Source organism: Coffea arabica, chromosome 2e (assembly GCF_036785885.1).
Source record: "Coffea arabica cultivar ET-39 chromosome 2e, Coffea Arabica ET-39 HiFi, whole genome shotgun sequence".
Classification (NCBI taxonomy): domain Eukaryota; kingdom Viridiplantae; phylum Streptophyta; class Magnoliopsida; order Gentianales; family Rubiaceae; genus Coffea; species Coffea arabica.
This window is the reverse complement of record NC_092313.1, coordinates 41,347,824-41,364,360: the sequence shown is the minus strand read 5'-3', so window position 1 is coordinate 41,364,360 and position 16,537 is coordinate 41,347,824. Positions and strand designations below refer to the sequence as shown.

The window sequence follows — 16,537 nt, the reverse complement described above, 5'->3', positions numbered from 1 at the left end:
ATTTGATAAGTGTCATATTTTATATTATTTGCACATGTGTTTAAGTTAATTTGTTACGTATTTGCGTGTAAAAGTAGTTTATTTTAGGGTTTTATTAGAATTTTTGTATTCTAGTCATGGTTTGAGGTGAAAATGCAATATTAATTATTTTAATTAGTGTTTTATGTATGTTCTCATAGAATTTAGAAAAAGGACTTGAAAGAGTTTTAAAATGTGTACAGAAAATATTGTTTGAAAAGACGTTTAATAAGTTTGGAATAAGAAAAAAAATCAAGTTGAAACCGCTATAAACAAGTCAAGGAAGTTTCTAACAGAAATTTGGATTCAATTTTGACACGTTTGGATATTTTGGCCTTGACGCAGAGATTGAGACCTAAGATAGCAATAAACTTCGCCCCAAAAAATAAAAAATAAAACAACCGATGAACTTACCCAGAAAAATTAAAGAAAAAGAAAAAAAAAATTAAAGAACCATATATTGAAGTCAGTGGCATGACCTAACCAAAACCGGTCAACACGAGGGTTTAAGAAAAGAAATAAAACCTGCTATTTTCCTCTTCCTCATCCCTCTCACGAAACCCCAGGAGGAAGGAAGATGAGTCTAATAGCAGGCTCTTATGAGCGCTTCTTATGGGGATTCAAGCTGAAATCCCAAAAGCACCCTCAATCTTTCTCTCTAAACCCGCTCTTCTCCTTTCCCGGTCACCTCTCCCCAATTAAGTGCGCCGCCGTATCTGGTTCGGCCGCAGTGACAGGAGGCTCCGACGACACCATCAAAATCTATGACCTCTCAACCTCTTCTGAAATCGGCTCTCTCCACTACTCCTCCAGCATCACCTCCCTCTGCTTCTTCACCCCGCCTTCCTCCGCCCTCGCCCTCCCACGGAACCTCATTGCCGCCGCGGATGACGGCGCCGTCATCATCTACGATGCGGACCCTTTCGTTCATTTGAAAACTGTCAAGAGTGTGCATAAAAAGGGGGTGAATGATCTCTCTGTTCACCCTTCCGGGACGTTAGCGCTGTCCGTTGGGAGAGATGAGTGCTTGGCTATGGTGAATTTGCTGAGAGGACGGAGGAGTTTTTGTTGCAGACTGGGAAAAGAAGCTTCCATAGTTAGGTTTAGCGGGAGTGGGGAGAAATTTTTTATGGTTTTGGATGATAAAATTAATATCCACGAGTCAGAGGACGCGAAGATAGTTGCTGAATTGGATATCAAGAAAAGGGTTCTTTGTGCTGCTCCTGGAGCAGTAAGCATTTCCCCTGGTTTTGATATTACTGGACACGTGCAATTGTCAATTTTGTGAATTGATTTTGCTTTTCCTTTTTTGGGTATTTGTTTTAGTTATATGATGTGGTTATTAGTGGTAGAAAGGTTGTTTGGTCTCTTTTTCATTGCCCCTATTAAATTGACAGTCATTTTTGGTTGGTTGAAAAGCTGAGGTATTTCTTCTTATGGTTGGTTATATATCAATGGTGATGGAAAAACTGCTGCTTGTATGATCTGCCTGAAATGTTAAATGAAGCCACACATTAGGCTGTAGCTGATGGTTGGAGCTATTCCAATTTCCAGTTAGGTGTTTAGCATAACGTTTTGATTTGAATGCCAAAATTTGGCCTTAATCCTAGTAATGCACTTTTTGACTACTCCAAGGACATGAGATATGCATGCAGAGGCCAAAGATCTACTTGTGTTTAGATTGTATATAAGTATGTGGAAATGTATGTGTTTCATCAGAAAGTTCAATGAAGGCATTTTCTTGGAAAATGCTATGTTTATAAACTCCACAAGTAAAGGGGGTCACAGGAGATACAAGTTCTTCTCTTCTTCCTTATGTAGTAACTTTAACGTGAGATATAGGTGGTGATGCAATGAGATTATCTTATCAAAAGGTGTACAAGTTTAAGCAACTAATGTGCTGGAAATTAATGATCAGGGCAAGCAATTGAAAGGAGTTCTTCATTTTAAGAAAAAAAGATATAAAAGATGTACACAAACTTTTAGAATCAGAGATTTAAAACATGAAGTGACTTTCAATGCAGATGTTCAGTTGAACATCATTGGGTTTTGGCTTTTCAGTTTTGCTCTGAGAGAGTTGCCTTTGTAATCGTGATTTGGTTTATGATAGAAGTGGTTTGGCTTCGTAACTCTGAAGGAATCAATTTTGGTCTTTTCCCAATTTCCCTTATTGGGTCCTCTTGCACCTTTAGGAAGAAACCATAGCCTTCTCAATTGTCTTGGCATATAATCTCCTTGTGTGTATATGAAATTGATTGCCTTGTTTGCATCATATATAGCCGAAAAGAGCTTGATGCTTGTGATGCTGAATAAGTTGTAATTCTAGCTATAATTGACTTAAAAGAATAGCTCTTTGGCAAGTAAAAACAAAGATTGCAAGTACTCAATACATTGGAGATGCATTTTTTTTTATTATTTTTTGATTTCCTTTAGTAAAATCTCCTGTTTGACTCAATGCTAGCAGTTCTTCAAGCATCTTAGAAAATGTACCTGACAAGAGTTGTCACAACTAGATAGTATAGCTCCGAATTGATTGATATTCATTGACTAGTTTATGGGCTTAATCATTTAGTGTTTAATACCATGCCATTGAGTTACTTTATCTTCTGAATCCACCCCAAAAATTAGAGCAGCTGCAAGAAAACTGGGATTAGGTGACATTTGGCTAATTGTGGCAGCTGACGCACTTGCCAAGAGCATGTGCAGCTTATTTCCTTATTTTTTAGAGAAAAATTCCAATTTAAATGAAGTCAATCATTAGTACTCTTTTTAACCCGTTGACCATTTGGCATGGTGCGTTTCATTATTTGTGAAACTTGTATATCTTATCTGTTTGAGGTAGTTGTCTTCCTGGAGTACTGCAATTGTTTCTTTATTGAAATGTGAAAGCTAATTGAGATGGTTGCCAGGATGGGATTCTGTTTACTGGTGGAGAGGATAGGAATATTACCGCTTGGGATACAAATTCGGGAAAAGTTGCATATAGCATTGAAGATGCACATTCAGCCCGTGTGAAAGGTATTGTTGTGCTTTCCCACAGTAGAGGTCCTGCTCCTGGGGATGAACCGTATCTAGTAGCATCTGCTTCGTCTGACGGGGTTATTCGTGTTTGGGATGTTCGCATGGCTTACCGGGGGCGACCAGATCCACTGGCTGAGGCTAAAACAAAGTCCAGGCTGACTTGCCTTGCTGGATCATCTTTCCGAAGTGAGTATAGAATTTGCACTGTATTTCCAGGTTTATATGACAAACTTCAGCTTGTCATTGTTTTTTATTACCATGTAAATGAGGGTTAGTTAATCTTAATTATTGGTCTCTGAAGGCATTCTCTTTAACTGGACCAACAACATAATGCTGTTATGCCTGAGCTGCTAACTCAGTTAAACTAGCAATGAAAAATTTGAAAAGCTTACAAAAATTGTGATGGATGAATGGAGTAGTTAAGAAAAGATGCTGAAAGTGAAGTTGACAAAAAACCCGGATTTAAAATTTTTGAGGAGACAATACCAAGTTGATTAATTCTTTCTTCAAAGAATTTTAATTGTTTGTGCGCTTGCCTCTTGATATGATGGATTTATGTACAATTTTGATGATAATTCTGTTCATTCTTCTCTGTTGACAGCAAAACGATCACAGATTGGAAACACAACACTTGGTAATAACCAGGAGATGCTAGATAGAGAGTCATGACACTGCCTTTTGGCTGAAGGATGTAGTAAAGACCTTGACTATATTTTTTTTCGGCATGTGTCTCTTTATATATGTTTTCACTGAGATGTAATTGCTGCAGTTTTGACTGCTTAAATATATGTTGTGCTGGTAATGGTAAAATGTGTATTTTTCTAAAACTTTCTTCCTCATGTACGTTCTTCCCTTCCGTTGTACCTGTAGTTAATTGGTAAGTTGGTTTATTCTTTCTGTTGTTCTAAACATACCATAAACAAGTCTTGAAGGCAAATCCTGCTGTTTTCTATCCATTGGGTTACTTTCCGCTTTGCATCTTTTTGACTCTATGATGGTGAGAATAATAGGCTTACAGTGGAGTGCCAAAATACTAGGGCAGTTCAAGATTTTTTTTATTTTTTATTTGTTTTGGGTGGTTGGGAGTAGGGATGGCAATCTGTACTACTCATGTCCAAAGGGACTTTGTGCAGAATGGATATTATAATTTTGAAATTGGATTTGAAATGGGACTAATCCATTTATATCCATCAATTGATAAGAATTTTTGGAAAATACTTGGGTACTCATTGGGCCCAAACATCTCACACAAATTTAATTTAACCAAAAATTCCTTTCTTCTAAATGAATAAACTTTGTTGTTGTTGTTGCTAAAGATGTGGGGAATAAAGTAGGGTCATGTGGTTAGAAATTCGTTTGTCCTCAAATCCTATTCTCCTGTTTCTTGTTCTCATTTCTTTCTGTATTGCAAGGAAAATATTAAGATAATAATTCTAGATTGAGTTTTAAATTAAACCATCTAGTTACCTTGACAAAATGATTCTGAAAAATTGCTAGCCGTTAAAGTGAAATAAAATATAGGAAATTGTGTTATTTTTTTCTTGTTCAGGTTAAAGCATTCAGGTTGATGTGCCTCTGGTGCATATGTGAAAAGTTTTAAAGCAACTAAAATTTCGTCCTTGTGCCTTGTTGTTGGGTTACAACTAATTTAACTAGCCATGTTTTTCCACAAACTCCAGTAGCAAAAATACAAAGCCTATATAATGGCATTTCTTTATAATCATATATACAAGTCTTTTCAAGTTTTCTTAGGACTTATTTTTTCTCAATTAAAATTTAGCAACATTGGAAATCAAAGATTAAAAAATATATATATACATAGAAAATAAATAAAAGAAAATTTAAGGAAAAAAGAATTCAGAAAAATATAAATTCACAATAAGATCAAACGAAATTTAATGAATCAAAAATATAAAAGTTATATAAAAATAAAAAACGAATTAAAGGAAAATAGAATAGAAGAAATAGATTTGGATATTAGACAAGATTAATTTAAATCCATTCTAAAATGATCCCGCCCAAATTAGTCTCAGAACACATACGGGTAAAATTGGGTCTAACCCATAGTACTCGGTTCCATTTCAAACCCAAGCAGATCCCACCGTTCATTTTGCCATCTCCAGTTGGGAGAAAAGAGCATATGAAGACTTTATTCTAGAATTATTTTGGAAAACTGGAGGATATGAAGTATGTACCATCCTTGTAATTTCTTTGACAAAGCTCGTTACTTTTAGGGAATATAGAAAATTTTTCTGTAAATCTCGGTCGCATCCACTTGGTGCCTCCTAAGACAAGTGGAATTGAAGGACTTCAAGCTGGCTCCAACCAATACTGATGACATTTTTCTATAAAGTTCTTGTTCTTTTTCTCATACTTGCAAAAGATCGATCAGACGGGCAACATTACTGTTGTGCTTAACTGCTCATGGCTCTAAGGAAGCAAAGAATCTACTTGCAGAGTGTATATGCAGTTTTCTTAAAATACTAAGCTCAGTATAACTTAAACTATTTATTTTGCAATGATCATTCTCATCCTCTCAGGTAAAAGTGCTTTCTAGTATTTGTTTCTCAACATGTTCTCACTTTTTTGCTTCCTTAATTTCTAACAATTTTGGTTTTCCTACTATTTTTTTAATCTCTGGCAATTACCTTTCACTGGTAACATTATAAGCTGTAATTGTAATATGGGTTAATATCAGAAGCCTCTCCTGAGATTTCTTTTAATCACACCTAGCACCCTCAATGTTTTCGAAATCACACCTAGCACCCCTGGAATGACAACTTTGGTATCATTGTCAGCCACTGTATTTGAAAAGAGTAGTAAAAAATGAATTTTAGGAGGGAGACTTTATTTTTGTTCCACTTTTACCCACAGTCCAAGATGACTAGTGAATTTTAGAAGATAAAAATAGAAACAAATAGGCACATGATATTAATTTAGAAGGTGAGGGGATAAAAGTGTAATAAAAAGAATGTTCTAACTAATTATCAAAGATTTTGGCAATATAGACATGCATAACTAATTACGTAGTCCATGATACTACATTGGATCAGTCTAGTAACATGATATCTAAACCTTATATTGCAATCCAATTGTGAAAAAAAAAAAACACCATCTACAACTAGTTGTTTAGCTGCTGAGGATTGCAATGCGCAAAACTATACACAAGTAGTTCTAAGATTAGTCAAATAGCACCATAAGTGGTAACATGATATCTAAACCTTATATTGCAATCCAATTGTGAAAAAAACACCATCTACAACTAGTTGTTTAGCTGCTGAGGATTGCAATGCGCAAAACTATACACAAGTAGTTCTAAGATTAGTCAAATAGCACCATAAGTGGCAGGAAATATAAATCAACACCACATTGCACCACTTATCAAAAAAGTGTCCACAAAAGCTAACATTGCCTCAGTATTGTTGGGAACTAAGAACACTAGTACTTAAACTACTTCAGATACCAAAAGCAAGGATTGCAGGGAACGTTTAGCACTCTCAAAACACCATAGAGAAACTGCTGGTAACAACGTTAGAGACCACTGTTGCAGCAATATTGATGCTAACAGAAGTTTCAGCTTGAGATCCACCATTTGGAGTAGCTTGAGCAATTGGTGCAAAGGGACTTGTACCTTGCTTGTTCACAGCAGCATTGGTTTTCATTGAAGGCCTTCCTTTCTACATCAGAAAAGAACGAATTTAAACTCTTTGCAGTAAAGCTATAAATGACGCCAATAATTTACTAGTTCTGAATTTTGCAGCAACAATGTATGACATTATAATGCTTACTCTCTTGGTAGAAGTACTTGTGCTAGCCTGCAAATTAACTTGCACATTGATAGCTGCATCTTGTTCGGGAGGACTTGGATTACTCCCCTGAATTGAAACAACCACTGACACATTTCCTTGTACGTGATCCTGGATCACAGAAGACATAATCAGATTGCTTTAGTACATGATCAGATGATGAGATTGTGTGAGGATCCAAATTTTATTTTACTTACTTTTATTTGATTTTACTAGTTTATTTAATTATTTATTTATCCGTTTACTCCAATTAATTAGTTCATCCATTTTAATTGCATTTGCAAGGAACAATGTCTCATTTTATACTTTTAAAACGGTTGCTAGTGAATTTAATTTTTCTGCGGCTCGTTTAGTGAGAAATAGTGAATACACGTTTTTCGAGGCAAAATTCGATCCGAGAGTGCAGTGGTCTTGGAGAATTAAGGGTGATCAAGAGTAGACTAAGAAAAGTTAATTGAGGTGAGTGAGTTAAATTAAGCTCAATTAGGAGCACTAATGGCCTACTATTCATTTGTTGACTTTTTACACCAAAAGCACCTTTATGTCATTTCTTCCTTGTCATTCCATCACCTCACCAACAACTCACACAAACCCTCTCTTTCCCTCCCCTCTTTGGCCGGCCACTCTTGCTCCTTTTCTTACAAAAATTTCAGCTAGCTTTTCTTTCATTTTTGCTCCAAAAACACACTCCAATCTTGTTCACTTCCTTGGAATATCACTCAAGCTTGAAGGGAAACTTGAAGGAGGAAGGAACCTTGGTCGTTTAGAGCTTAAACACTAGTGGTTTGGTCTTCATCTCTTGGAAGTGAAGTAACACTCCAAAGCTCTCATTTTTTTTCCTCCAACTTATGGTTAGTTTAGTTAGTTTTAATTAGCTAAGCTTGGGTTGTTGATGGGTTCATTGAACCTTGACTCTAGGTAGATGTCTTGAGGTGGCTTCTTATGTAGTGGCCTTGAGGAATTGCTTGTTTAGTTGCTGTTTTGATGAGTTACGGTAACTTGGTTTTGGTTGAGAGTTGAAAAGAAAAGTTGAAGAGAGAAAAGGGAGCATGCTGTCCGAATTTCTGCTGGTTATTTCCTTCATTTTAATTTCTAATTTTGTGATTATTTTGATTCCAAAATACTTGTTATATGTTGGTTTTATATGTGTAAATTATCTCCTTAAAAGCATCTTATTTGGTTGAGTGAAAGTTGGGTTAAAGTGAGGAAGAAAATCTGGAAAACTGCTGACCAGGACACCAAACCAGTGTGTACGTTTCAGTCCATAACTCTTCGTCCAGGACTCGAAATCAAGTTTTGTTTGTGGCATATGAAACTAGACTCCGAGGGCTTTCCATTGGTATAAAATATACCTTCTAATTCGTTTTCTATGAGCCGTAGTGAACCAGAAAAATTGACTGATTTTCCTCACTGTTTTCATCCGAGAAACAAGTGTAGCTGCAGTTTGTAGCTCGTTTTCCCTTATCTTACCAAATGAATTTTAAGACAGTTCCTTCTAGTGATTTTTAGAATTTTGAATCTAGTTTTCATTGTAGCAAACCACGCTAAATTTTGAGTTGTGTAGCTTTAGTTATGACCAGATTTTGAAACTGTGTCAAGTGCTCCAAAACTGGAAATTTCGTGAACCAGGTTCTAAAAATCAGCTTTCTTAAAACTGTTGTATCTTGGTGTAGAAAGGTCCAAATTGAGTTCCTTTTATTGCGTTTGAAACAAGATTTGGAGTTCTATCAGTGGTATAAATTTCAAGGGCTGATTCTATTTCTATAAATTTTTCCAAATTTCCAAAGTTTACTGAAATGCAAGACTGTTTTGCTCTGTTCTTGCTGGAACAGTGAGTTGGAGCTAAAATTTGAATGACTTCGGATTTGAATCCGGAAAAAGTTTCTTCTAGAGAGTTTTAGAACATTGAGTCTAGTTTCCAACGGTATAAAGTTTCCAATTTTTGGACTTACGAAACTCGAGATATGATTTTTCTAAGTGGTATCGCACAAAGCTAGAATTTTCTAGTTTCAAACAAAATGCTCTTTTAAGAACTCTCAACTTTTCCTCTGAGATTGTTAGTTCATTTTTAAGTTTGATTTCATGGATGGATACAAGGTCTCTTTGAACTTTAGACCTTCACTTTGAATCTTGGTTTCCAATGTATTAAACTTTTCTTGATGCGTTTTCTTGGTTGCCTACTTTTTTGGTTAATGGCATCTCATTTCATACTTGAGAAATGGATTTCAATCCCTAGTCTTATTCCCTTGATTTCCATGAGCTTGAACTCTAAAAATGGAGCGTTTTAGCTAGAGTAATTCTTGGAGAATTTCACTAGTTTTATACATGAAATTGTAGTAGTGAGACTCTTGATTCCGGTATACTCGAGTATTACCAAATTTCTACTGTTTGGAGTTCGTGCCCGGTAGGGGTATGTTGGGTGGAAGGAATGGAAGTAAAGTGGAGCCTACGGATGGTTACTTTGTAAACCTTGACGGAGGGTCAACGAAGTCCGATCAAGTATACGAGCGAGGAAAGGGGCTCTTGAGAGCCGTCCGTATCCTTTTACCCATCTTGTTAATGTGTGATCTTGGTTTATTTCTTTCTTGACCGCTTTATGCCTATATGACTTGGTTGCTTGAGTGATAGTATACCACCGGGCGTAAGCTCTGTGACGGCCCCACCTCCCCCTAAGGCGAACCAAAGGGTTCGGCGGGCCGCCTGCCCAGCTCTCGCCGGGACTCAAAATTTTAAAACAATAAAATTAAAGAAACCTACAGCATACTATTCACAAGATATCTAACGCCAAAAGAGTTCTATTTACATCTTCAAAAGTATCGAGTCAAACCACTCTAATACATTAGAATAACAACCAGCAGAAGGTAGACCCTATGGAGGGTTCTTATACAAACCACCAAAACAGAAACAAACATCCTAACTGTCCGACTGTTACAATCAAACCTAACTATACTAGTGTATGTGTCAAAAGTCCCCGCGTCGGCCCCTGCTAAGGAAAACAAAAGGAAAGGGGTAAGCTATATGCTTAGTAAGTAAACAGGGGCAAAAGCGTAAATCTCACGTAACAACAATTGCACAGTAAGAGTAAAGCAAAAGCAGAAAAGGATACAGGTGGCTCCAAAGCCAAGTCATTTGCCATGCGTGATCTCCTGTCGACACTCCGTCGACCATAAATAAGGTCCGTAGAAACTTCACTTGTACACCCACCGAACACCTTATAACCCTCACTGCCCAGTCACCTCACAAACTTGTCCGGGCGAACGAAATCACAAACTTGAGATTGAATCACAAGCTCGGGTCATAAACTTGGTCCACATTCTCAGTGAACCGGATTCACAAACTTGGTGACCTCAGACTAAGTTGGACTGACTTCGACCAAGCCCTGACCGGCTCAAATAGTCCATCTCGGTCGGAAGATCAACCCCAAACTCACAAACTTCACAAAATTATTCAAAAGTCACCCCGAGCCACAAGCTCAAGGGGTTTAGTTCCAAAATGATTCATATACATATGCCATATACAAATGTGTGCGTAAATTAGGGTTTAGGTCGAGTGCGATAAAGTACACCCTCGCCTAGGTACCCTTTTCATACATATCAAAACACATAAACAACTAACACATAAGAGTGGCCTGAATACTTACACAACGAACAAAAGAGCAAAAGTACGAAATTCGTGCCGCGAGGAGTAGCTAGCAGGCCCCACCGGCTCCACCTAGCTCACCAACTTCTGAAATTGAAGATTGTGTCACAATATATCACAAACGGCTACTAACATACTTAAAACAAGCAAAAATGGCAAAATCGGCACATGCAAGTGCGGAAACGGCAAAACGGGTGCACGCGCCCGCGCGGAACGGCAAACGGAAATGGTCAAATCTGCCTTCTCAAACCGTTTTGATCAAAATTTAGCCTAGGAATGTCGGATCAAGGTACATGAGGTACCGTTGCGAAGCTAAGAGGAAGGGCTACTATTTTCATGAAGACACCTAAGTCCGGATCTGAACAGAAATAGGTCGAAAGTATGGAAAATCGTTCAAGAAATTCGCACTTTAGAGTGACGAACAGGGTATGTTGGCTGGACCATAACTCCCAGCTCACAAATCGAAATCAGAAAATTCCAAAGGCATTTGAAAGCTGAGACATAAGGCTAAAACTTTGATGTTTTGGTCAAGACCTGAATCCATTCAGAACAGAACGAAAATTGAGTGCCAAAGTACCCGTCAGAACTGTCCAGATCAAAGGCAGTTCTGACTATCAATCTTGTTTTGGTCATAACGGAAGCTACGGAACTCGGAATTTGACGCACTTTATACCGTTTCGAAGTTAAAACCAAGATCTACATTTCTTATGAAAGAGTCGACACCCAGATCATACAGGATCAAAACCGAAAAATGCACGGTCAGAGACTGAAATTCAAAACGTACACAATTTCAGGGTACAAAACAGGTGCGAGTGTTTTGGTTATAACTCGAGCTACACAGATCCGTTTGACCGGAAATTTTGTAGATATATTCAGGACATAAGAGGCATTGGAGATTTGGATGATTTTAACATACAAATATGTTTTATGAAACATAGCACCTCACATCAAATTCCAATAATCTACAAAATAATCTTGTACAAAATTTATATATACAAAATTTTTAATCTACAAAATTTATTCAAAAGTCACCCCGAGCCAACTATATAATATAATTTATATATTATTTAATAAACATAATAAATATATAATATTTATAATATTATACAATTATATATTAATAATTGTTAAATAATTTTATACATTATATATTATTTTATTGTACACTAATATAATAATCTAAATATTATATCATATTTATATATTATGTTTTATTAATAATATATATATAATTAATATATTGAATATAATAATTATATAATATTATAATAAGTATTATGATAATATAATAATCTTAGATTATATAATTATTTAACAAATTATTTATGTTATTATTGTAACTAATAATCATAATTAAATTATAATATTTATAATATTATATTATAATATAATTATAATATATTATATAATTTATATATTAAAATAATATAATATACTATTATATTAATATAATACTAGCATATTTAAATATATAATAATATTTATAATATATTATAATTATTAATTATTATTATACAGATACATATTTAATAATTTATATATTAATATATTAATATTAATGATAATATTAGTTTAAATAATATAATATATTGTATAATTAATTTATCATACTAATATTAATAAATAATATAATATATAATTTATCATACTAATACTAATATTATTAATAATATTATTATATTATCATAATACTAGCATTACACCGAATCCCGTTCACCAAACACCCCTCATATATATTGTTGAGTTATGTTTCAAAATATATATTGAGTTCACCAATCATATATATTGTTGAGTTATGTTTCAAAATATAGTGTACTATATTGTATAAATTATAATTTATTATATATATTTTAAATTATAATATGTTTGATAGGTACCCCGTGATGTGACCCTGAGAACTGTCACAGTTGGTATCAGAGCCATATGCCGACAGTTGGGACTTTAAGTCCTTCGTCTGGAAAAGTCTCGAGCCTCTCGTTCGTGAAAAGTCACGAAGCGAAACTCTCTGTAGGGGATGCCCGCGTGCGGGTGGCAAGCTGATAGGTACCCCGTGATGTGACCCTGAGAACTGTCACAGTTGGTAATAAATTATAATTATTATAATAGTATATTAGTATAAACTAATATTATTAATATATAATATTTAATAATAAATATCCATATTTTATGTTATATAATAATATTATATTAATACTAATTAATATTAATATATTAATATAATATTATTTAATAATATTAGTATTATAAATTAATTATACAATATATTATATTGTTTAAACTAATATTATCATTAATATTAATATATTAATATATAAATTATTAAATATATATCTGTATAATAATAATTAATAATTATAATATATAAATATTATGTAACTATTATAATTTGTATAAATTATAATTTATTATATATATTTTATTATTATAATATAAATTATAATAATTTATATTAGTTATATATTATCAAATTTATAAAATATAGTACACTAATATTTTATTTAATATACTAATATAAATAATATATATTTAATATTTATATTTATATATTAATATAATAAATATTTAATAATTATACTATAGTAAATTAAATAGTATTATATATTATAAATATTATGATTATTAATAGTATATTATATCCTAAACATATTATTTAATAATAATTATTATAAATATTATATTATATTATATTATTTATATAATTATAATATATTAGTTATTAATATTATTATAATTTATTAGTATAATATATTTGCATATATTAAAACCACTATTATACATATTTTACAAAAATATTATAATATGTATACTATTATTATATATAATAGTGGTTCATTATAATATAATAATAATTTATAATTACACCATTTGCTTTAATCATGATTAATAGACAGAGCATTTAATGCAATAGATAGTTTTCTTATCGCACCGTTTCATGCTCGTTACTTTGCTATATCGAAAACTTGTACTTATAAATAATGGTCAATTTTCTATTTGGAACCTCACTGGGCTTTTAGCTCATACCACGGTATTTGTTATATACTATTAGCATATATAGTATATACTATTAAATTATATAATATAATATTATAGGCCTGTACATCAAATTTATAATTTTTGTACTATATTTACTAACAAAGGAAGATCAGGCAGGAAAAGGGCCCCAAAGTGGTGTCTCACATGGGGAATCAATGTTGGGAACCAGAAGAGTATGTGATGTTTGTGGGGCCACTAACCATACGGAAGATACCTGTTGGAAGAAAGAGAAAAATCGGTGATGTTTCCGATGTGGTAGCAATGAACACCTAGTTGCTCAGTGCCCTCAGAAGTCGAGGGGAGGAAATAAATCAGGGACGAGGGGAAACATTTCTAGGCCGATCAGGAACACCAAAGGTATGAATTTCGAGGACGAAATTCTTTTAAGAGGGGGAGTTTGTGACGCCCCGAAAAGAATGGGAGTGAGAACCCGAAAATTTTCTAATTTTCTAGGGTTTATTTTATTTAATTGCCCGCCTTTTCTACATTTTCTTTCTTAGAAAAATTCCCCAGATAAAGTTTATGAGCAAAGATAGCTTTAAAATGATTTTTCTAGTATCAGTTAGTTTTTGAGAAACTAAGAGCGTATTTTGGACGTGGGACCCGCTAGTGCGGTAAATGCATTATATTTTTGACAACTTGTTGAAAATTTGTATTAAGTGATATTATTTTACAAAGTGTTAAGATATTTGTATTGGAGAGACAAAAAGAAATGAGATAAGCTTGGAATGGACACATGTTGCCTTGTGATTGGAGCTTGGCATTTGACTAGTCTTTCTTTACCTTTACTAAACCAATTTTGACCAAAATTTGTCTTTCATTTTCACCTTCTTGGTCGGCCAACTATAGAGAGAAAAGAAAGAGAGCTCTTCAATTTTTGCTCCCTTTTCTTGCCCAAATCTTGTAATCCAACCATTTATTTCTCAAATTCCTTCATAAAACTTACTTACTAGGAGTGATTGAAGTGCTTGGTGGTTTTTGTTTGGAGGGAGAGACTCTCATCTACCTTGTATCTAGTGTTTGTAAGGTAAGTGGTTAAGAAATTGTTTCCTTGTTGGTTATGAGATGAAATTAGTAGGTGTGGTAGTTGAACAAGTGATTTTTTGGATGATTTCATGACTTATGGTGAAGATTGATGACATTTTCTATTTAATCATGAATTTTCTGATTTACTATGATTCATATGTTGTGGCTTTGTATGATGATTGGAAATGGTATATAAGGCATCTAGAAGGTGGAAAAAGTGGAAGATTGCAAGTAATTTCTGTTTTGGAAGAAAATGGAAAAACCTAGGGTTCATGAAGCTACATTCTGTCCGGTTTTATAGCTCCTAGTTAGAGGCCAAATTGGCCTTGACTTAAAACATAAAAGTTGTAGGGAATGACATTTTAGAGGTGCCTACAAAATTTTAGGTCAATCGGAGTAGTGTAGAATGAGAAAATTTGAAATTACTATTGCTGTCCTGGTTTTACCCGAATTGGAGAATTGCTTCTATAATTGGTTGTTTTGGTCAGGAATGCTTCCGAATTGGTTGTTGAGGCCTTCTGATGAAATATAGCCCTGTTTTTTATATTTCGTATGGTTTTGGAATCACTTGATTTGGACTGAGGTAGCCCGAGTTATAGCCAAAACACTCGCACCTATTTTGTACCCTGGAATTTACGTACGTTCTGCATTTAGCTTCTGCCCTGTTTTGTCTGTTTTGATAACGTACGATCTGGGTGTTGACCCCTTCATAAGAAATATAGATCTTGGTTTCAGTTTCGAAACGGTATAAAGTTCATCCAAATCCGAGTCCCGTAGCTCCAGTTGTGACCAAAACAAGATCGGTTGTCAGAACTGCCTTCGAATTTGGACAGTTCTGACAGGAATGTTTGGACCCATTTTTTTCCATGCTCTGTATTGATTCAGCTTTTGATCCAAACGTTAAAGTTATAGCCTTATGTCCTAGCTTTCCAACGCCTTTGGAATTTCTTGATTTGGATTTGTGAGCTGTGAGTTATGGCCCAGCAAACAAACCCTGTTCGTCACCCGAACACGTAAATTTCTGGTACTGTTTTCCATAATTTCGACCTGCTTCCATTCAGATCTAGATTAAGGTGTCTTCATGAGAATGGTAGCCCTTCCTCATAGCTTCGAAGCGGTGTCTCACCCACTTTGATCCGACATTCCCAGCCTAACTTTTGATCAAAACGGTTTTTGATGCCAAATCTAGCCGTTTCCGTTGCCGTTTCCGCACGCGTGCATGTGCCAATTTTGCCGTTTTGTTTAATTTGCGTCCTTTAGTACTTGTTTGTGTGATGATATGGCTCAACCTTCTGCTACAGGCGAAGGCGGGCTAGACGGAGCCGGTGGGGCCCACTAGCTGGCGACTTGAATTCATTTCCGTACTTTCTCTCGTTATACTTGCTCTTTAGGTGAGTGATTAGGATTTCTGTGTAACTCAATACAAAAAATGAGTTTACTATGAATGGGCACTTAGGCGAGGGTGTACTTTATCGCACTCGATCTAAACCCCATTAGTTGCTATTCATACCTGTGAAATATGATTTTTATGATTTGTTATAGAGCATTCATGGCTTGTGAATATTTGCAGAGCATTTATTGCTTGAACCAGAGCATTTATTGCTTGAGAGCATTTATTGCTTGAACCAGAGCATTTATTGCTTGAGAGCATTTATTGCTCGTGACTTGGGCAAGAGAAGTGAGCTGTGTAGCTCAGGATCTTAAGGGTCAACCAGTGATCAAACTCGACAAAAGAGTTGGCTTGGGAGCCACCCGTATCCTTACTATGTGGTGTTACTTTTCTGCTTTTGCTTTGCTCTTACTGGTCAAATGTTGACATGTAAAAACTATATTTTTACCCCTGGTTACTCACTAAGCATATAGCTTACCCCATTCTATTTGTTTTCCTTAGCAGGGGGCCGACGCGGGGATCGCTCGGGAAGGTGTTTAGATAAGTTGAACTTGTACTTGTTAGAAGTGGACTAGTAAGTTGTATATATTTGTCATGGTGGTTA

At 34.8% G+C, this 16,537-nt stretch overlaps 1 protein-coding gene across 1 annotated transcript; it reads left to right on the top strand.

The window, feature by feature from the left end:
• The first annotated feature begins 497 nt into the window (after window positions 1-497).
• Window positions 498-3,866, top strand: LOC140037013 (uncharacterized). The gene is made up of 3 exons (XM_072080521.1): window positions 498-1,249; window positions 2,928-3,225; window positions 3,641-3,866. Exons 1-3 carry the CDS (start codon window positions 596-598, stop codon window positions 3,706-3,708), a joined length of 1,020 nt encoding a protein of 339 aa, XP_071936622.1. The 5' UTR covers window positions 498-595; the 3' UTR covers window positions 3,709-3,866.
• Window positions 3,867-16,537: the final 12,671 nt, after the last annotated feature.

Coding starts and splice junctions, on each gene's coding strand:
- LOC140037013 (XM_072080521.1), top strand. CDS start 596: ATGAGTCTAATAGCAGGCTCTTATGAGCGCTTCTTATGGGGATTCAAG. Junction 1,250..2,927: donor TTTGTGCTGCTCCTGGAGCA/GTAAGCATTTCC, acceptor GATGGTTGCCAG/GATGGGATTCTGTTTACTGG. Junction 3,226..3,640: donor TGCTGGATCATCTTTCCGAA/GTGAGTATAGAA, acceptor CTCTGTTGACAG/CAAAACGATCACAGATTGGA.